The 23,071-nt window shown below is 48.5% G+C and overlaps 1 protein-coding gene across 2 annotated transcripts in view; it reads right to left on the reverse strand.

Annotated features, from left to right (window-relative positions):
• Positions 1–404: 404 nt before the first annotated feature.
• Positions 405–23,071, reverse strand: part of MEGF9 (multiple EGF like domains 9) — a 46,264-nt gene continuing 23,597 nt past the window's right edge. Inside the window, exons 3-7 of one of the 2 annotated variants that reach the window (XM_082067534.1) lie at positions 10,556–10,695; positions 6,723–6,857; positions 5,510–5,782; positions 1,547–1,636; positions 405–1,432 (exon numbers count right to left, since the gene is read on the reverse strand). In XM_082067534.1, the coding sequence (XP_081923660.1) occupies positions 1,182–1,432; positions 1,547–1,636; positions 5,510–5,782; positions 6,723–6,857; positions 10,556–10,695 (889 nt within the window). In that variant the 3' untranslated portion in view covers positions 405–1,181. Of the gene's footprint in view, positions 1,637–5,509; positions 5,783–6,722; positions 6,858–10,555; positions 10,696–23,071 lie in introns of both variants that reach the window. The other variant, XM_082067533.1, reaches the window with a different exon arrangement.

A 23,071-nucleotide genomic window follows, 5' to 3' on the forward strand; every position in this document is an offset into this window, starting at 1 on the left:
TAGTCATGGCAACATTGGTATTCACTCAGTATTTAAAGGAATGGAGAAATTTGACAGATGCAAGTAGGGAGCACTCACATTTTCCCTAAAAAAGAAAGTTATTTAGTGACACTAGAAGAAAAGCTTCAAGCAGTCGGTGTTTGCCGGAGTCCCAGCTCCAACAATATTGCCGTCTAATTTACAGTATTTTAAACAATCCACATTTTTTTTCCTTTTTAAACAACTCCACTAACCGCTGTACAATTAAAATCTAGATGACAAAATATGACTTGGGGAATAGGGGAGGTTGGGGAGTTGTCATTGGGACTTTTTTGGTTGGTTGTCTTTTTTTACAAATAATTACAAATACAATTCCAATAAGATATATTACATTTTATATACAGAACACACCATTTCTATCAGGGTAGGGTATTAAGCCTAGCGTTTATTTTTACATGGCAACCCTGAGATGTCTTGTCATCTTCCCTTGCACAGGAACTATACAAGTTCATTAACTCCTTCTAGAAGAAAAAATGGATTGCTATGTTTTAATAGCATCATCACCCTGTATAAATAACTCAGAAAGGGAAAAGCTCGGTCTCCTCCCTAACTCCAATATTTTCACTATTTTTATTCCTGTTTCCCTGCTTACTGGAAACTGCTAATGGTGACTTCTTTGAAGTGTGCAACTCACTCCTCTACTTGCCTCTTGCTAGTACAGTGAACAATTATTTCCCTTTTTTTGTCCTCCTTTTTGAACAAATTTATATCAGGAACTAACATGAAGCCTTTGCAAAGGTCTGTTTCCTGAAAATCCACTGTTAATTCTTGAGCTACTTTTCAAACTAAAGGCTGGAAATCGAGTAGCTTCTGATCAATCATGGGGTCCTGCTTTCCCACCCCACCAGCTCTTCATGAGAATATATTGTAAGATCAGCATAGTCAAGTCTTTAACAACAGTGAATTCTATGGATCTTTACGGAGAACAGGACACTGAATACATTCCACCGTACTACCTGAAATTCGGATGTACTACACTTTTGTTTTCCTGTTCACCTGCGAGCTACAGCTCACCCAGCCTAAGAGTATCTGCAGAGCAAATTCCTCGGCGTGGAGCCTCGGCGCGGATCCCGATACCCTCCAACAAGCCCTGTAACTTCTTCTACGCCTACTTTGGAATAGCTGGATCACCACTGCTTCTTCTAAGCTTTATAATTATGCATGGGTGTCGTCAGCGTCAGCTGCCCGTTTGGTGCGACTTCGTTGCCGTCGTCTTCCAAGAGCCCCGAGACGTCAGCGTTGGGTATGCTGTCGTGGTAGCTGCTAAAGCTGATGTTGTCCTCTTTGAGCTCAATGGTCCAAAACGGGGCGTTGAGTTTTCTGTTCTGATACTCACGGTACATGTAGACAGCACCCACGAAGCCCATTAGTAGGACCACAACGATGATGATAACTGTCAAAATAATTATGTTAAACTGGGTCCACGAAACGTCTGCAAAAGCAGAGGTGCTATTGTCAGAGGAACTTATAGGAAGTATCGTCTGTATAGTTGTTGGAGACAACGTACTGTTTATCACTGCAGTTGAAAATGCTGTTGCCTTGCTGGCATTTGGAGCAGAAGTTGTAAACTCCCTTGTTTCTGGGCCAAGAGTGGCTTCTACAAAACAAATAAAAAATGATCAATAAAATACACTAAGCTGGAATCAAACACAATCATAAGCGATCGGACATTTATATCACAGTTGTTACGGCAATTAAGTCTACACTGCTCAAGCTGGTATTTTTTCAAAGTAGTTTACAAAAATGGTTAGATTTTGGTTTTGGTTTGGTTTTTGTTTTAAATAATTGTGTTGGTAAGTGCTCACGGACTGCAGCATTCCTCTGAAAAACCTGTGATGGATGGATAGGTGCAGTAGCCAAGATTCAGTGTTAGATACAAAAGCTCATGATGAAAGGCAGTCACTCAGTCCAGCTCATATCCAGCCCATGAAAATGGGGTTTTACCAAGCTCAGCAGGAGTTTGGACTTTGAACACAACAAAGGGACTCAGCTCATTGTCTGCGTGGGCTGCACAACCAGGACACAGCAGCTCCGGGAACCGAAACCTTTCAGTCAGTACACTGGGTGTAGGATTTATAGTCACAATATGGGGTTTATTTCTGCCTTACCTGTACAAGAAGATCAAAAATGAAAAAAGATGAACCATCAGTATTCTGCCATCACAGTGGTTGGCAATGGGTTTCAATATTTACACTGCTTTATATAAAAGGACAAAATAATCCCAGTTCTGCTTTGGAATGAAGAAGTCACGCACAAATCTCACAGAAACCCCCAGTCTGCATAACCAGAAGCAGAAGATAACCACATCACAACAACAACAAAAGACTCTGGATGTTCTTATGAGGCTTTTGAACACAGCAGAAGCCAGTTGGGATCCTGATTTGATTTCAGTTGCTGGCATATGGTGGATGAGAACATGGGAACGACCAGACTGTGCCACAAGCTCCGTCTTCCTCTGCAGCCTGTTCCCGGGCACAAAACAGCCAAGAACCTGCCTTGCTCCCAGAAATGCGATAAAACTCCCTTCTCAGATGTAGGAGTTGGCAACAAATTATCACTGGAAATGTCGTAAGTGGGATGCAAATTCACTAGACCTTTTTCAAACCGGTTGAGCTATAGTTGTCCAAAAGCACCATAAGAGTCTTGAGTATTAGGCTCTCAAATATAACTAATAAAGCATTTTCTTCACAGGAATAACCTGATCTGTTTTAGATTCTCAAGTCCGGACAGCAGGAACCCTCCAGAAGCTGAAACCTCAATGAACCCAAACATTCTCTACATCTATTGCTCCACGAGACTCTCTGTACCCTCTTTCCCTCTCTCTTCCATTTCCCTTTCTGCTTTCAGAAACGCAACTTCATTTGAAACCCACTTACAGCTGCAGCAATTACAGCCACTGGTGCCGTGCTGTATTGATCCAGCTCTACTGAAGAGAACATCTACTAATTATGACTGAGGAGCCGAGTCACTTCCGAAGGACTAATTTTTGCACTATATGCGTCTCCATTGGCAACAGGAGCTGCAAATATTCCGCGCGTCTCCTGCCACGGGAGGAACTCCCACGAGTTAACTTTGGGCTGTCACGTTTCCAGCTCAGGCAATGGAGAAAGAAATCCCTCTGGAGGGGGCACCACACACCTAATTTAGGGTCCTGCTCAGAGTTCCTCCCTGCAGCAGCTCCTCTGTTCCCTGCAGGTCCTGCCTTGGGTTGATGAGGATACTCAGGATGCTGAAACACCATTTCTCTATGGGGTAACAGGCAGAATTTCACAGTAGGAAGCAACGTGACAGAAGCAAGGGGTTCCTGGATACAGCTTTGGGAGAAGGGCATGAGGAATTCAGTCATCCTTTCCAAATTCCTTCATCAACACTCAATTCTTGGCAAACCCTGCCAGTAGCTATAATTAGAAAAAAGCCCAGAACAGAGACAATGGCTGATTCACCAGCGAGGAAACAGGACTTTTCTGGGCTTTATTTGTGAGTCAGCACCAGCAAAGCACTGGCAAGGGGGACATGGGTGAAAACATTTCCTGGAACCCACGGTAACGTCATGGGGACACAGTGCCACGCTCTGACTTTCGGGCGGTGACACAGCGACGCCTGTTTCCGCTGGCTGGGGCTGTGCCAGCGCTCCAGATGTCCCAAAGCAGCTCCTTGAGAGCGGCAGCTGCTCAGTCAATGGGCTGCTTTGGCATGAGCGTCACACATCCAGCTGCTTGATGGAAATGCCATCTCTGCAAAGCTCCTGCAGTGAACGGGCACAGGCGGGAGCCCACGCAGCGGCTCTTGGGGACACTGTGATGCTCGGTTGGGTGACACGGTGCCACGCTCCATCATTAAATCCACTCACCTTTGCAGTAGGAACACCAGCCACCCAGGGGTCACACGTACCGACTTGGGTCACCCCCTATGTCCTTTGGATATTCTCTCCATCAGCCTTAAACCTGACCAAGACATTGATGCTTTCAAGACTCGGAACAGTGGGTGCTTGAGGTTGGGTTTAGCTTTGCCCAGGCTGTACAGAACACATTGGTTCTTTTTCAGCTGCGACCACTTAAATTGATTTCACTCTAGAAGCCACTCAAGACCAGGCCTCTCAATGCACTAGCGGTTTATGAAAATCTAAACCTAAAACTAGTTAATGCACAGTACCTCAGCATGTCGATTTTTAGGCAAACTGTGTGCAAGAAACTGGAAACAAACTGTACGCCTTTTTAATCACTTAATAAGAATGGGAAAAAAATCGGTGCTGAGGAAACAGGAAAGCTAGAAGAGCACGTCCCAGTCCCTTTGAAGGGGGACAGTCTTTCCCCACACAAGAAATTTGCTATAACAATGCCATGAAAATAAATCTGAATGGTGAAAACTGCAAGTATACAGGCAAAGCCATACATATGGATTTTAACAGAGCAAGGTCATGTAGCTCTTTGCACGAAAACAAAGCTGTGCATGGGGAGATAATGGATGAGCCGATGCAAAAGTGCCATTTCCAGCCCTGTAACCGTACAGTTCCGGCTAATGAGCATTCAACTTTTTTTGTATTGATCATCTCCCTGCGCCGAGGACTCTGTGATTACACCTCCCGAGAGCAGCATGGGAGTGAAAACCACATTAGCTCCTAATGGAAGATCTGAATTAAATCTCTGTTGGTGACAATGACAAATTTGGGCCTCGATGCTTTCCTGAACTCTGGGTTCTCTTAACTAACACGTAACACCTGTACTGTTTCCATGCATGGAGCTGGAAATCCACCTTGTGGACCAACCTCCTGATAAGCACTGAAGGAGCAACTTAAGGACCATTTAATCTCATTATATTCCAAGTCCTCCTGCTATGCAGTAGCTCTAAGTACCACAGCTAGTTTGTGTCTGAGATGCTGCATACAGTGTCTTGGATGTGGATTGAAGTCTGATGAGACTCCAGAGCAGGTACCAGTAAATTCTGATGTAAACTCACTGTGCAAGTTTGGATCTCATCTCTCTTGAGCTTTGGCTTCCCTATTTAGGAAGAAAAATAATAATAATAAAAAAAACCCTAAACTTGGTCCAAGTACCCATTGTTTGCAGAGTATGCGAAGTGACAAAATTTATTATAAACACCCTTTCTAGGGAACTAGACAGTGCTATCGAGTGGACCAGTCAGTAAGGACAGTTCACTGGGCACTAAGAGATCAAGTACATCAGGCAACTGAAATCTGAAAAAGTTAAATACACTGCCAATAATTTTTGGTTTCCAGCTTGTTCACGAGCAGTGCCTGCTACTGGGGATCAGAGTGGTTACAGAGCTAACTCTAAACCACAGGTTTCAAGGCTGGGAGGCATCAACGCTTATAAAGTTCTATTTTTCTTCCCTGCACCACAGGCCAGATGAATCTAAACCAATCTGAACCATTCCCAGCACTCCCTTGGCAGCCTCCAGGCAGCTCCGCCGCACAGCGAGCTCCCGCACCGATCCGAGGAGCATCTTCTACCTTTCTTGGTGCAGTTGTTCCCCTCGGGCTCTCGGACGTAACCGTCCTCGCAGTCCTGGCAGTGGAAGCCGGCGGTGTGGTACAGGCAGCCGATGCACTCCCCGCTGTCCGGCCGGCACACGCGGGGTGACCGCGCCGGGTCCACGTTCCCGTTGCATTTACACCTGACGCAGATGCTGTCGGAGTTGTAGTAGCCGTTGTCGCACTGGTTGCAGTTGGGGCCGGTGTAGCCGGTTTTGCACTGGTCACACCTCGGGGCGGTTTCACCGGGCGCTAAAGGACACAGAAAACAAAGCAGGTGTGTGCCACAGCTCGGCACAGAGAAACACCTGCTGTGGGGTTTGTTCTGTAGGACCTGACCACAAGTCACTACAATAAAAATCAGTAGTCAGTGAGTACCCTGTTTCCCCAAAAATAAGACAGAGTTTTATACTAATTTTTGCTCCAAAACTTATTACTTTTTTACATATATAGCTGCCTGGACAGGAGGTAAATTGACTTTTTAATGTACTGTAACTAGGGCTTATTTTTAGAGTAGGACATATTCCAAGCATCCTCAAAAATCCTGAAAAATCGGGCTAGGGCTTATTTTCGGGTAGATCTTATTTTCAGGGAAACAGGATATTAACCAATCTCAAATTTTAAGCTAAAAATAGAGGGTGTTTCAAAAGGATGGATTCAAACAGATCTTTGAAATCGGGTCCATCTTTTGAAACACCCTGTATAACTTATGAACTGCGGCATTTTCTCTTTCTAGGCAAAAAAAGAAAGCTTTGGGGGTTTCTGATGCCTGGTGCCAGCAGCACAGAGCATGCTCGGCACGTTGCTAAGCAAACTGATTATTACTCCTGAACATTTCCATCTCAAACAGCCATTTCAGAATACAGCTAGAACTAACTCTTGCAATCTGCAGGAACTTTTTGGCCTACATGAAGCCAGGGGTGGCTTCATTGCAAAAGTGATTAAGGAAATAATAACATATCTTATATGTTTATTACAGTTATGATTTCTTCTCTCAGTTACGTGAAAATAGAGCAAGAAGGTTGAGGCTTGGGAGTCCCATGGGGATGTTTGGAAGGGGGCTCGCAGAGGTATGGATGGTTACATGGCACTGCTGGCCACCTCCTGTACCACTGATGCACTCCGAGTGGCGATTTCATTGCAAAGAGCTACATTCATTATCTGAGAAATTAGACCAAAATAAAAGCCTTACGTATTTGGCAAGTGCCGGTGGATGCCACGGTGGAGCAGGGGCAGCGGTGGCAGCCATGGGCGCTCCTGTAGAATCCCTCCTTGCAGAGCTCGCAGTGGTTCCCCTGGGTGTTGTCCTGGCAGTGCAGGCAGGTGCCTGGGGAAGGGACAGGAGCACAAAAACACATTTGGCAGCAGGAACTGGAGCAGAACATTTGGAGAAAGAATCTGTATGGAGCACTCTCAATTATCAGAGCTCACAGGTGATTTTGGATGCCCTCCGGCCAAAACATGATCCTGGCCTCTTATGACCTTCTGATGGTCATTTCCCGCTCTGCACACACACACACACAATGTGAAAAACTAGGTGGCTCCAGCAGAGAAGCCCATGGTTCATCACTTCAAAAGGTCAGCGCAGGCAAACACACGCTATCAATATTAAATGGTCCTCAAGGAAAGTGGGTTTGGTTTGCAACTGTGCCAGGTAGTCTGGATCTTGATGCTTCAAACCCCCCACGCTCATGAGTTTCTACCTTTGCAACCTATTCCTGCACCACAGAGCTGGCGGTCAGGGGTAGGGAAGTGCCACCGTCCTGCTTTGGGGACAGATGGCTCCATCCCACCCGTGCGGCTCCAGCTCCTCCATCCCCAGCACAGGCACGAGGCAGCAGCAATTACTGACCTTCGCGGAGAAACAGAGGAGAACTGGGAGTTCGGCTGAGCCACCTCCCCTTCCTAGGGAAGCCCCTGAATCAGAAAATCAACGTGCTGTGTCTGAGCAGAGGCTGCGTCCTAATGGCCCTCTAAATTGCATTTTGATATTGCTGTGACCAGAGAAAGAAAAATCTCCCTAGTTATAAAAGCACAGCCTCTATCAAAAGCCCATCCATCAACAGCATCAGCAGCAGGCTCCTCGTTGAGGTGGCAGTGACCCAAGGGAAGCTTATTTAATTAAATCCCATGTACAAGACACTGAAAAGGCAACAGCCACCTTCTAACAAACCAGGGCAGCACGGAGCAGTTTATTCACTGTACACATAAGCACAGACAGGAGATTCACTGCGCTAATCTAGCCGTGCTGAAGCGGTATGGAAAAGTCTCATATCAACATTAACCACACACACACAAAAATCCTGAATTAGGCTAATGCTGACTGCTGAAAAAAACACAGCAGATTTTCTTAATATTGGAACAGTTTGGTTCCCTTGCAAGCCCAACACGCTGCGTGGCTCCTGCTCTTCTCTTTGCACAGAGACAATTCTGCAGCTGAACAAAGAATCACAGGATGGTTTGGGTGGAAGGGACCTTCAAAGCTCCCCCAGTGCCCCCCCTGCCATGAGCAGGGACATCTTCACCAGCTCAGGTTGCTCAGAGCCCCGTCCAGCCTGGCCTGGGATGTCTCCAGGGATGGTTCATCCACCACCTCTCTGCCCAACCTGGGCCAGGCTCTCACCACCCTCATTGCAAGTCCAGCGTGTCCTTGCAGCCGAATGTGTCACCCAGGGCAGGAACCAAACCCTGGCAACTGCCGATTTTGGGAAGCGGCTGATCCACCAGCTCTCTGGGGCTGGCAGCACCCTATGACTAAGGACACGTGCATGGTGTCAGCTCCCACACACTGTTTGCTCTTCACCCAGCAGCTTGTCAGACACGAGCCGGTGGTTTTTGTGGGAGAGATGTCAGGATTAGAGGGGGAAAACTATCTGCTGGGCTTGGTTTTTCCAGCTGCAAACCTCAATCAGCTGCTTCGGCAGGATGCCTGGGACAGGCCAGCTTGTGGAAGGTCAATTTGCCTGATGAGCACTAAGAGTGCGGTGAACCGTGCTCTGTATGAATTAATGGTCGTATAAATCTGGGATCACACCTGCGTTTTCTGCACAGTCTTGGTCATTTCAGGACCAATGACTTTCCCATTGGCGGAAACTACTCGCATTTATCTACACCAACCCTGCGAAATGGCTGCGTTGCCAGTGAGTCAGCAAGTGGCTCCGCCATGCAAAGTATGCATAGGCTCACAAGCAGGTATCGCTGTGGAAAGCCTTAATAATTAATAGCACTTCCCATCCTGATAATGCCCTCAGGAAGGATCAGCCCTCACAGTAGCCCAGCTGGGAAGAAACAACTAAACTCATCGAACAGACACAACATGGGGCCCGAGGGTCGTGTCGAAGGAAACGCTGGCGCCTGGGGAGCTCTGGCCACCCCATTTCCAGCCCAGTAATTTTAAATATTGCTCCTGGCCAGAGCGATGCTGAGCAGGGCCAGTGGCAGAGCCAGCAGAGGGAGCCCAGAGTACGGCATTAATGCAGAAAAAACCCTTGAAAATCTGACAAAGGCTGCACACAGCTGATGTGAAGCTGGGGAGGTCACACAAAGTGCAGTCTCTAGAGCAGGCCGAGTGCGCTGCGTTACTTATTAGATGTCGGATCTCATTTTTAATCGACTGTTCTCTTCTGGTTTCCTTGGGTTCCCCCACCCCCGGCAGCAAGTAGAGCAGATGGAGGAAAATTTTTGAAAAGGGATTTCTGTCAGATCAACAATAGGTCATTAAGCAAAGAGAGGGGCTCTGCAGAGCCAGGCTCAGTGCTGGACGGTCCCAGCTCTGCTCTGCCTGAGCAGCCCCATCCCACAGGCAACGTCTGCACTGTGGCTTGCTCTGTTTTTTTTGCCATTTTTTTGTAAATCAAGAGCAGGGGAAACATTGAGGAAGAAAAAGGACGAGCAGATTATCTTGCTCCTTCACAAAACCCACACACACGGCTCCAAATCAGTAACACAGCTGGTGCGTGCACAGCTTTAGGCACAGCCTTGTATCCTTCAACATTAGTAACTCCTAAGCACGTAAAGTTCAGTATAGGAATGAATGCAATAACTCAAACTCAAGGAGCACAGATCTGGTGGCCACTGCTACCCCGACACCCCCAGAAACAGCCCCTGTGCCCAGCAGCACCAGGACATTGCACTGCACAGCCAGCACTGCAGCTCGTTCCTCTGCCGCAAACACACAGGCCACGAGGGAACACACACCGGGGCTGAAATTGCCCCGAAATCCCATATTTCATGAGCCCTGCATCTCTGCCAGCTATGCAAAAAAAAAACTGCAACATTTTAAAAATTATTGCTCTTTCTAAGCTCCTGGATAAACGTTACAGAATTGCATTTCAGCCTGGAAGTTTGGATGAGAATTTGGGTTTCAAAGTGCGAGTTTTGTTGCTGAAGTGGGGTCGGGCAGGTGGTCACATAACATTGCTCCTCTGGGATCTCCCCTTTCAGTGGACATGGGAAAGCAATTATGTTCCCCCTGCCCCCCCATGAGCTCTTCAAGCACAGGTGCTTCCACATTTGCATTCCATCAACATCCATACGAGAGACAGTGAAAGAAACGATCAAGGAAAATGAACGCGGCACATTTAGAAAAAGCAGGCAATATTAATTAGCTGCTGTTTCTTTCCAGCACTAATCACGTTATCTGTGGCAATAACACGCACCTTGCATCAGTGCCAGTACCGTATATGTTTCCAGGTAAACAGCTGTTAAACAAAAGCTCTTTAAAAGCCAATGTTGTGTGTTTGTGTGAGTGCAGAGAACAATAGAGCACTGATTTCCAATACAGACTGTGGAATAAAGGCTCTGTGCTGCAGCCTGGGGTAAATAACGCAGCTTTTATTGACTTCCTCCAGAAGCGGACTAACTCCAGCCTTGCCCTGCATTTTAGTGTTGGTTTTAAGGTAAAGATTCTGAGTACTCAAGGCATAAACATGGAGATGCAGGAGGTCTGCTGAATGAAAACGGCAAAAACCGGAGACAGAAGAAACAGGCAAGGTCCGCACCGACCACGGTCACACGAGATGTTACCTGTGGAACTGTCGCAGGTTTTGGAGCGGTTGTTGCACTGACACGGCTCGCAGGTGGTTTCGTTAAACCTGTAGTATCCATCACTGCACTGGTCACACTTCAGGCCCGTGACACCAGCTTTACACTGGCATTTCCCAGAGCTGCACAGAGACAAAACAAACATTGAAATCTGGATGTGCTGGGCGGCATCCAAAGTACAAACCTGCACTCGGCGTTTTGGATTCGCTTTTCAGAGCGGGGAACCCCGCATAGAAATACAAGACATGAAACCCATGGGCGACGATTTCCAAGAAGCAATGGGGAGTTCAAGAAAGGCTGAGTCTCTGCAAAACCAGTTGCCTTGACAGCAATTTCCAGCTGGGCACCAGAAAACATCACTCATTCTTGAAAGCCTTGGCCCAAAGCCATCCCCACGCATCAGCTGCCAATAGATGCTCTGACAGCCCCTCTCCATGCCCAGCTCCATTGAGCACCGGTACCGGGGTTACCCTCATTCCTTTGGCTTTCCATGCCAGCATCTCCACGTAGAGGCTTCAAACCTATTGCTTTTGTAAGTGACTTTATAGACTAGAGCAGCACTCAGGCTCAGCTCTCAGAGCAGTCACAGGAATGGATAAAATAAAACACAATCATAGAATGTCCTGAGTGGGAAGAGAACCACAAGGATTATCGAGTCCAACTCCTGTCCCTGCATGTGACAAAACAGAATCATAGAATCATTTCAGTTGGAAGAGACCCTCAGGATCATTGAGTCCAACCATCACCTAACTCCGGCACTACCCCATGTCCCTGAGAACCTCATCTACACATCTTATAAACCCCTCCGGGGATGGTGACTCCACTACTGCCCTGGGCCGCCTGTTCCAATGCCCGACAGCCCTTTCCGTGAAGAATTTTTTCCTAATATCCCATCTAAACCTCCCCTGGCACAACTTGAGGCCATTTCCTCTTGTCCTATCACTTGTTCCCTGGGAGAAGAGACCACCCCCCTCCATGCCCCAACCTCCTTTCAGGTAGTTGTAGACAGCGATAAGTTCTCCCCTCAGCTCCTGTTCTCCAGCTGAGCCCCCCACGTCCCTCACTCGCTCCCATCACACTTGTGCTCCTCCACCCCTACACAGTGGCCACAGCTCATCCCCTGCATCCCTGGATGCTGAGGACAGCAGAGCACAGAAGCGCCTCTGCACACCTCCAACAGGGACCTGCAGGACACCCTGTGTGCTGCACAGGGACATGGGACAGCAACCCCAATAAACGGGATTTATCTCCTCCAGGAGATGGGTTTATCTGCAGCTGCAGCAGAGGAGGCGGGTGCCACCCCCTGCGCGCCGCTGGGCGCACCCTCCTCTTGCTCTGCCCCATACAACACCCACCCTATTCACACACTTTTCAAATTCAGTATGTCAGTGTTCAGTCTGTCTGCACAAAGATTATCTATTGTTCTCCCTCGCTCCTCCTGGGGAAGAGCGAGCAACGCACAATTTGCTTCTAAAAGCCCCTAGAAAAATCTGTTGATTAGACCTAATAGAGTCTCCAAATGGCCTGATGCGCTGTCGATGTGTTGTTTTTAATTAAAATGCAGTGGATTGCAATGTTTTTGGGGAAGACATCGCTTCTGTTAGAAATTAACAAAATTTAGTATTTCTGTTTTGTTTGCTTGCCAAAGGAAGAAGAAATACTCAAAAGGCACACCAATGTACAGAACTCAGCCCAAGTGGCCACAAAATTAAATAGTTTCAGAATATGAAATCTCAGGCATATTTAATGGACCGATTACAAGTAGGAAAACAAATATGATGTTTTCTCACTCTCCAGACCATTCTCTGGAAATGGAGCAGGCAGATGCAGAATTCAAAGGGACGCTGTTAAGCAACTCAGTATGACTTTTTAAAAGCTTTTTTCACAAGACTTGCCATTAATCCAAATGTTGTCACAGTGTTTAAAACAAGATCAAACAATAAGCGGTTTATTTTTATTTGCTTCTGACCACTACTGCACAGATATTCCTGTAAGCAGGCAGGGGACAGGCAGAGCCAAGCAAGGAAAAGCAACTCATTTGGTGGGGATCTCATACTTTCAGCCTGAAAATTCATCTTCTGGGGATGTGCCCTGTGAGTCGGGCTTTACAAGACTCAGCACTAGCGCTGGATAATCTTCATCCTCCCAGGTCACAGAATCCCAGAATGTCAGGGGTTGGAAGGGACCTGGGAAGCTCATCCAGTGCAATCCCCCCATGGAGCAGGAACACCCAGATGAGGTTACACAGGAAGGTGTCCAGGCGGGTTGGAATGTCTGCAGAGAAGGAGACTCCACAACCTCCCTGGCAGCCTGGGCCAGGCTCTGCCACCCTCACCGGGAACAAGTTGCTTCTCAAATTTAAGTGGAACCTCCTGTGTTCCAGTCTGAACCCATTACCCCTTGTCCTATCACTGGCTGTCACCGAGAAGAGCCTGGCTCCATCCTCCTGACACTCACCCTTTATATATCTGTAAACATTAATGAGGTCACCCCTCAGTCTCTTCTCCAGCTCCAGACCCCCAGCTCCCTCAGCCTTTCAGGTTACCAGGTTCTCTCTCCTGTCCCTCGATCAAGACTTTGTTTCAATGACACCCTCCTCCCAGCCTCCCATCCGTTATTTTAAGGAAGGTTTATTTCCCCAATGACTCTGCTAGAGCTCAACGCAGCATTTTGGTGCAACGTCCCTCGATTTTCCTCATTAGGTTAAAAATAACAGGAAAGAAAGCTATTTTTGAAAGAAGAAAAGTAGAGTTTTGGAAAGTTTGGGTTTAATGCCTCTCAAGCAGACCTTTTCTCAACATGTTACACATGGCACGGAGCCAAGTTCTGCATGTGCAAGAATTAAATCACTCAGCAAATATAAAGCTTTGCCTGTGGTCATTGCTTCCATAGAATAAAGCCCCCTTACAACACTCCCTTTCATAGCTCCAGTCCAGTAAAGACTGTCAGACACTTTTTAAAGCAAAGGTCAATGATATAAATGCATTGAAACCACCACCACCACCAAAAAAAAAGAATCCTGTTAACAGCCCGATTGTGCCCATAAAACCCCAGAAACTTGAAAAGAAAAGACCCACAGTTTAATACTCGCTCAGTGAGAACTGAAGGGGATTTTGAGTATCAGCCAGGAATTTCTGTTTTGGGGGAAGGGAACAGGGAAACATTTTGATGCAGCAACATCAATTGCTCAACTCCATTTCAGATGATTATTAACTCCACTGAAGCCAGCCAATTTTTAGGTCTCACAAAAGAATCGATGGAAGGGTGTGTTGGGACAAAACCAGACTTTTGTTACAAAAGTCCCCCCCCAGCTTTGCTTTCTACTAGATTTTTACGACTACACTTACTTTAAAGACCGTGTAGGTAGTGTATATCACCAACACATCATCCATCAACTTTATATACGTTTCCTAATGATTAAAAACATCACCAGCACGAGAGATCCTGACAGAGGGAGCAGGCGGTGATTAGTGGGGACGGGAGCACGTGCAAGGCTCAGATCCAACCCCAAGTGATCCAGCCCTTTGGGGGTGAGGGCTGCCCATGGGTTGGGGACCCCCATAAGGCATTTAATTGCCCTCAGCCCTTGGGTTTCATGTTCAGGGGCTGCTGTCTCGATGCCTGCAGGGCCCCACAACACTGGGAATAGGGCCATAAATAAAAGCAAAATATTGGGCAAGGGGAACAGCCGATACCCCAAAAAACGTCTACAAAAGCCAGGCTGATTTTACCTCCATCCACTCAAGGGGAAACAGCCATGGGATGCAGGAAATCCCATCACTCGCCAAGTGATTTGTGCCACTGGTGGCAACAAAACGTCCCCCAGGGTGGGATTTCACACGGGACTGCAGCTTTACAGCCACAGAAGTTAGGGGGATACACCAGAGCCCCCCGCTCTATGCGTTGCTCTGGGTGGTGTTAAAGAGGATTGTAGGTAGATCTGACCACACTTAGAAGCATCCTGGGAGCACAACATGGAGAACACGTAGCACCTCTAAAATCCCATCCTGTGCATGGCCTGAAGCTGCAGAGCATCACACAGATAATGTTCTGCCAGTTCTGACGGCTGGGAAGGACACACAGACTCCGTCTGGGACCTCAGGCAATGCCCTTGGCACAGGACAGCATGGGAACTCGAAGCCTCATCACAAGGGGAAAGAAACCAAAACAAAAGAGCATTAAAACATCTGTGATCTGAGACCAATCGCTGTGTTCAGTTGCATCTGTGATGGGTCTCTCGTCCTCCTCCACAGAAACATCCTGAAGTTAGCAAGGACACGACAGACAAGACGGATGGGAGGACAGAGGACCATCGCCTTAAGGGCTGTTTGCAGGCCTGCTGTGCATGCTTTAATGATGTAACAGAAAACCCTTAGCAAGCTCCAATCATTTATTTTCTTCCTTTCCCACCCCCCACAAGGAGGAGATAAGGGAGAGATTCATTTTGAATGTTTTCCCAGCTGCCATTGAGAGCCCAGGGGCTGCCTGGCCAAGTCAGAGCCAGCCAAAACAGCACAGCACCAAGCTTTGGTGCCTTTACTTTTAAAACCCATGAGACTGGTAAGATGTTGGGGCAGAGTTGGAGAAGGAGGGAGCTCCCATGGGTCTCAAACCAGGGTGGGTGAGCCACCCAAAACCCCCCATGGCTTTCAAGAAGAGCTTTGCCAAACACATTTACCGTCTTCATCCTGAAGCACAGAGTGCACAAACCCCTCGCACCCCAGCATCTCCCAGCACAACATCACCTGCCAGGACCAGCCCCAGAAGAGCCATCGAGGGGCCACGTTGCCCTGCGGAAGATGGAAACCAAGGGTCCTGCCAGCCCTTACCCGACCTGGTGGCATCTCCAGCTTCACCTGCCACCCTGTCCCCTCCCAGCCGCTGACGTGCCAACCTCTGGTCACAGATCTCGCCCTGGAGGTGTTCCTGTAACATATACAATTAACGGCGCTCCCTATGAATGAGGAAAAACATGTTGCTGAACTACGAGCATCTGTAAAACAACCTTCATGAAAAAGGCTTTGTCACACTTTGATGGGATAAGACAAAAGGATGCTGCACGAGATTAGGATTCAGAGAGATGTTGCTAAAAATGGTGCGTTTCTCCAGTGAGCCCGGCTCCTTTTGTGCTGATTTTCTGTGATGTCTGACAGCAACAAGGGGATAAATCTCTCTTACATTTTTCTGAGCAATGTACAAGAGTTAACATTTGAAAGCTAAATGCTCCGAGTCACTTCTGTGGAAAACCAACACTGTTAACACTCACCCTGAGCAAACCGAGAACGCTCATAACCCGTGTGTTGATTTTCCTTTAGGTCAATTAATTTGAATACCAGCACGTGGGGGATGCAAAGAGCAGGAAAAAACCCCATATAGCACATGGTTGGGTTTCACCTCCCTGCTCCCTCGGCTCAAACCAAAGCCACCAGCAGCCAAAACCCATTGGTGGAACGGTTGGTGGACCCTGCGCCCCGCTCAGAGCCGCCTTTGTGGAGGTCAGAAGAAGCGGAGCTTTATTTTGGGGAACATTGGGCCATTGTGCGCCGCATTCCTCATTTTGTGCCGGGGGACGGCATCTGTTTATATGGCAGCCCCTCGACGGAGTGGGGACACTTCACAGCTCTGAAAGGCCATTCTGTAAATGTCAAAGGGCCACCTTGTCTGGCCAGCGCCACCTCCGCCACCCCGTCTCCCCCATCGAGGATGGGAAAGCCGGGGATGTCCAGCCCGGGGCTGTGCTGTCTCCTCCATGTGCCCTCCCAGCACCCCCCGCCGTGACCTCGGTGTCTGGGGAGGGAGGAAGCGATGGGAAGAGCACGATGACCCTGGAGAGTGAGGTTGGATGGGGTCCTGCATAGTGTGGCACAAGGAGAAGCAGCAAAAACCCAACTAACTGCAAAATCTCAGCCCAAAACAGCAGCTCCTGGCTTCCCAGAGCATCACTCAGTATCAATCCAGGCTGGGGGACGAAGGGATGGAGAGCAGCCCTGCGGAGAAGGACTTGGGGGTGCTGGTGGGTGAAAGGTTGGATGTGAGCTGGCAATGTGCGCTTGCAGCTCAGAACACCAATTGTACCTTGGGCTGCATCAAAAGCAGCATGGCCAGCAGGTCAAGGGAGAGGATTCTGCCCCTCTGCCTGTAAGAAAGATGGAGACAGACTTTTTAGGAGGGGCTGTTGTGACAGGACAAAGGGTGATGGTTTTAAACTAAAGGAGGGAAAATTCAGGTTAGACATGAGGAAAAAATCTTTGACACTGAAGGTGGTGAGAGCCTGGCCCAGGTTGGGCAGAGAGGTGGTGGATGCCCCATCCCTGGAGACATCCCAGGCCAGGCTGGACGGGGCTCTGAGCAACCTGAGCTGGTGAAGATGTCCCTGCCCATGGCAGGGGGGGCACTGGGGGAGCTTTGAAGGTCCCTTCAACCCAAACCATTCTATGATTCTATGATCCCTTGGAGGTCACAGCAACATGGGGATAGGACAGGCAACCTCAATGCAAGAAGAGATGAGGAAGGAAGGGAGATGGTGCTGTTCCCTACTGGACACACCAGTTTTGCCCAACATAGTCCCTCCATCCCCCAAATCTCTGCTGATGCCTCCTCACAGGCAGCAGAAAGAGGCGCAGGCAACAACCACTGCCCCCAAGCCAGAATTTAGCCACAAGACCTTAAAAAGTTAAACCAATATTTTTTTGAGGGCAGCCAATGTTTACATGAGTAGTGAGTCTGGAACAGAAAACACCAGAAGGGCAAAGACTGCTGGGAAAAAATTAAACACAACACAACAAAATAGCAGCATTTCTGAGAAGCCACAATTATGGTAGGGGAGATTATAACAATCTACCTTTCGCTGCTGCTGTGTCCAGTCACTCATTTATTTCCCATCCCTGCCTGCAACCGAATAAAAATGGGTGCAGGTACAATATTTACCTGCTGGTGAGGGAAGAGAGGATGGGAGCTAATTGGATGTGAAGGATGAGAGTCTGTAATGGGAGAAAGATTTAGATAATTAAAGCACACAGAAAAATATGCTCTAACGGGATATTCTTCTGCTTTTATGATGTCCATGTGTAACAATTTCCGCTACCAAAAAAAAAAATCTGTTCTCTGCAGAGTGATGCTGACAAGGCATTACTGGGAGATAATGAGCCACCGCTTGTGCTCAGCTAATCTATAAAAGGGAGGGCAGTCTTTTTAAAATAGGGAAAAAAAGGTGGGGGAGATTGTGGCTTTTTTTTTTTGGAATATACAATTCCTTGAGGAGTAGGGGCTCCCGAGGTCTTATCTGCCCAATGTGGTTTACTGGACTGCAAAAATACAGTAGGAAGGAAATACAGTTCCCACGCAAAGAAGAGACATTTCAGAAGCGTGATAACACCCTGAAGACAGCAAATGAAGATTTTCTGGCTGCAGAAGGAGAACTCCACCGCCTTCCCCCAAATCACCTCCTGCGGCTGGGATGGGCAGAAGACCTTGGGAACATGAGGTCTCATCTCAAACCGTCACCACGAGCACCCTTCCTGCCCAGGCTGGAGAAGCTCCACAAAAGCCTTGAATTTCAATGGATCTGCATTTTCTAACATAAAAACCAGGATTCTACCCTACATAGCTTCATATCACATGATGCTCAAGGTGTGTCTAGTCTGTGACCCACCTGGGTGCTTCCCAAGGCCATCAGGACCAGTGGTTCTTGTGGCTTCCCCCCTGCATCACCTCTTTGCATCTCTCACATCCCACCAGCCCTGCAGACCCAGCGTGCTGCTCTCCCTGCCCAGCCCCAGCAGAACCCCCAGCCCTCATTCAAAGACCCGAACAAAGAACATTGTCCAGCGCCGCTGACCTTGCTCTCGCCAGCAACGCTCGTGCAAATCCACATGAGTAAGGGTCAGGAGATCAGCCCCTCCGAAGAGAAGCCCACTACAAAAAAGACACAGAGGGATGGCAACAGCAACCCCCTTTCAGCCTCGCAGCATCCCCGCTCCAGGGGACAGCCGTGTAGAAATGCTCACAGGGACACTCTGCTTTAATTCCTTTTAATGCAAACACAAAGCATCAGAATCCCTTGAGGGGGCAAAAACATCTCTGAATTAACACTTGGGCATTTATATGAATGCTTTATCTTTTTTTTATTTTAAGCGGAAATGAGTGACAGGAGCTCCCTCTAACATGACTTATGCCGAGCCTGCGGCACAAACTCTGTGTGAACCGGGATCACAGGCTGCAGATCTGTCTCCCCAGCCGGCAGCTGCTCGGTTGTGGAAGGAGCTGAGAGCTGCACGCTGTATTTCATCACAGGACACAACCCAAAGCCAACACGGCCTCCAAACAGCACATCAGAGCCTCTGCTTCCCATCACCCTTCTGCTTGTGGGGAAACTGAGGCACAGGCAGAGGGATAAACTTAAACTGATTCACAGACCCCAATTTAACATGCATCTGTTTTCATTAGGGACAATGACAACATATTATGTGTGTTTAGTTTAGAGCTTTTTAAGGGACCTAAGCCAGTTTAGATGGTTAAGCCAGGTTTAGCTAACCACGCGGCAATCCTCAACAGCCCACAGCAGGCACAGCTCTCCTCTTGTTCGCTAGCCCAGGTGATGGTGTGATAAGAGTTGAAGGGTGCATCACCTTGTCAGCTCCTCCATTCACATCCCGAATTGTGGAATACAAAAGCACCCGTGTGGGGACACTTGCTCACGGGCTAAACATGCTGCCCTGTGGCCATGGGGCCATGCTTTGGAGAAAAGCCACACCATCCTACATGCTGGGTGATGAAAACCACAACTGAATGTCTTGCAAGAGGTAAATCAGGGTGGTGACACCTTTCCTTCCCTCACCAAGGGGCAGGGACAGGCCTGGAACCAGCACAGCAGATGAGACCACTGGGACCCACTGGGAGACTCTTGGCCAGTTTTTACTCATGTTTGCAGCCCCCTATGGGGTTGGCCAGTGCTGCTGGCAAGGTAAAAAAGTACCAAAATAAATCAAAATGCAGAGTCATCTGACATGTCCTCTTCAGCAGGAGGGCACCTCTGCCAGGCCGGGCTCAGCCCTGCTCCTTCAAATCGACCAGCCAGAGGACAGGTTTACACAGGAAAATCATTTCCGTGTGCATTTCAACAGCTACGCCTGTGCAGATCGTTCTCGTGTCGGTGCACAACGGCTGCTTTGCAGCAGGGAAAGGCTCCCCCGGGTCTCCTGTCACCTCCTGGAGCTGCCCGCTGTGCCGGGTCCCTGCGTCACCAGCCAGCTGGGGACGCGAGTGACATCCTGGGAGAAGACACTGCGAGGAGCCCCAGACGGGAGGGCTGGAGACCACTGTCCCCCCAGACCATCTTTGCTGCCTCTGGCTTGGCTTCTTGCCCAGCCATAGGGAGTAGGAGATGAGAGTTCATGTAGAGGATTCTGCTCACATAAAGAAAAATAAATGCAGAGAGGTGCAAGCCTCGGAGATTTGAGCTGGGCAGCCTGGGTGCGATGGCCTTCTCCAGCAGCATCATCTTCACCTTTGCCTCCTCCACCAGGCAGGGATATTCCTGCTCCCGGGGAGGATGGACTGATGGACAACACGGCTTTTAACTTGAGGTGTCCAAAAGATGGTGAGGGAGATGAAGCTGGTGGGGGGCAGCTCCTGGCTACATCTCCATGGGCTGGGGCCACCACCAGACACCCTCCCTCCCAGCCCGTGCACCCACATGAGTCACCATGCTCATTCTCCACTGCTCCATGACCTTGACCATGGCCCTTGAAATGTCACTTCTTTCTCCACCCTTCCTCTATGGACTATGAACGCTTCCAGGCCACAGCTATCTTTAGCAAGGATCTACGCAGCATCCAACCCAGTGAAATGTGGTTTTATCTGAGGTTTCTAGGCGTTACCACAACACGGGGAACACCCGTCCCGCTCCGGCAGCCCAGGATTGCATCCAGCCCCAGAACAAGCCCCAGCTTCAACTACACACAGCTTTTCATCCAACAAAAAAAACCCACCCAAACCAGAGCATAGAAACCCTCTGCCATCCCAGGGGGAGATCTGTGTGGATCTCCTCAGATAATCACATTTTTAACACCACCAAAACAGACCTTTGATTAGTGGCCGTGGAGCCCATTCATAGCGACAGCATGTCAGGTCAATGTTCACTCCCAAAATCAACTGTCTGCCTCGGGAAAGGTTTTTTTCTTTTAATTTTTATTCGATGGTCTGCAGTTGAGGCCTAGTTAATCAACAGCGTACTTGGGTGTGCCATCTGGCCAGCCATAGAGCGTGCCTAGAAATAATACTAATAGTCATCATATGGTGGTGCTTTAAAAGGCAGTTTTACAAAAGCCTGGGCAAGCCGACTGAACCCTCTCAGGCATGTAGTGTGTGCCCCCCGCCTTCAGGCAGTCTGCCTCTCAAACCAGCCTCTGGCAAAAAGGGGCAGAGTCCAAAATCATGCTGTTGTTTATCTCGGAGACTCATCTGAATAGCAGTTCCTTTTTTCTTAAGCCAGCAAGCAGGAATTAACTTGTGCAAGTTATAGTTGGGATAGTACTTTAAAAAAAGAAAATACAGCTTACAGTATTTTTACTGTCAATGAAACAGAAGCTGGTTGCTGGTGTTGGGCGATGCTTGCACCTCATCCCACACGGGGATGTCCAGAGGGACAGGCACCACTCACCCAGGGACTCGGCAGCAGGTGGACATCAAACCCAGACCTCCAGACCCAATGTTTCCAACACAAGAGCCAAAAAAATGTCATTCCTGGATTCACACATGCATCTCCTTGCAATGCAGAAGAGGCCATCCCACCCATCGTGACAGACCCCACTGCAGGGATGAGCCTCGGTACCCACATCCCAGATGCCTCCCCCATCCAACCCTGCCACAGAGAAGCAGTAGATGTGTCTGGCACCGCACTTCTTTAATGCAATAGGAACGATGGTGCATTTGCCCCATGGGATTTTGCATCTCGCTTCATTTTCCCACAGACACCGCCGTGCAGGATGCTGCCCATCTCGCAGCCGTACCAGTGCCCTAAGCCCTGCAACACAGACAACTGACCTAATTTTCCTCTTTTTAAACACCCAGAGGTCATTTCCATCTGCAGCAAACCCCACTGAGCAGGGAAGAGAAACACAGAGTGATCTCTGTTAACATCAGTCCTCCTCCCCAAGTCTTCCTCCAAATTTTGCCCTGTGTGGCCTCTTCCAAATGCCCAAGGATCTGCATGTCCCATGTCCCTTAAGGCTGTAAAACAGTGCTGAAGAGAAGGTAGCAAGGGCCTCTGCCATCTCCAGGTCCATACATGTTGGGGCTGGGTTTGATGGCTTCACTACGTGCACAAATTCCACCTCATTCTCCATCACGACTTGGATCATCTCACCTGAAGTCCCCAGGGAGACCTGTCTCACTCCACATTGGGAGACATCACCCACATCCTTCCTTCGCCCGCTGCCTGTGACTCAGGGTCAGGGCGAGAATGGGCCATCCCAGTTAACCCAGTTGTTCCAGCAGCACCTCCCTCCTCTCCCAGGCCTCAAAGATAAGATTTGCCCCATCTGCCTTTCTGCCCAATTTGCCTTTGCAGTAGATCTGACCAAACTCAGATTTTCCTGTCTGTGGCAAACCCTGATGCTTCCAGGCACATCTTCCCATACCCAAAACAACCACTAGAAAAAATAAGTGAAAAACTCTACACTCTCCACCCCCAAGAATCACCTTTTTTAGTAACAAGGTCACTCTAGTCAGCTGGAGCATTGCTTATAAGTTCTGATTTTTTGGAGCTTATGCAAGCAGAAAAATGCAGCAATGAAACAAAAAGGAAGGACCTCAACATGGGGCTTGGGGAAAAAAAGAAAAGGATAAAATAATTACAAATGGCATGTCCCTGCAGAACATTTTGCTTCTGAGTCAGCCCCAACCTTGGCAGCAACGTGCAGGTGTTTGTTCAACACCCGCTGAGCCCAGACCAAACCCTAAAAGACAACAAGCAGGGGCCCACTGCATCTGCATGCAGGCACCGCTTCCCTTTACGGGCCCAAGAAAATAATTGCATGTCGGCTTTTAAAAGGCAAAATGCAAAAGTGGGTAAGGTGAGATGAAGAGGAACACATTCATTATCCAAGAGCTCAAAGCATCAGCTGCGGTGATTTTCTCGACACAGCAAAGGCGAGGGGGCGGCAGGTTAAACACCGGGCAAGGCGGGAGCCGACGCTGCTCAGCAAGGACAGAGCACAAAGCTTCACTTTTCTCTGCTGTAACAAATATCCCTTTGGAAAATAAAGCTCTCCAAAGCCCTGTGCTCCATCCCAGCCTCCGCTCCCCAACCCAGCTCAAGCATGAAGGCTGTCCGGTCCGATAGAGTCTATTGCATTAGAGGAGAGGTTCTGCCTCCGTACAACTCAGAAATGCAATTTTACTCCCTCGTGGGTTGCCAGGGCTTTTGCCACAGGTATGGATATTTTTATAACCCAGATCTTGAAGAAAAGAAGAGTAATCCATGAATTTTTCTAAGCC

This window comes from Streptopelia decaocto, assembly GCF_964273445.1.
Source record: "Streptopelia decaocto genome assembly, chromosome: 17".
NCBI lineage: Eukaryota > Metazoa > Chordata > Aves > Columbiformes > Columbidae > Streptopelia > Streptopelia decaocto.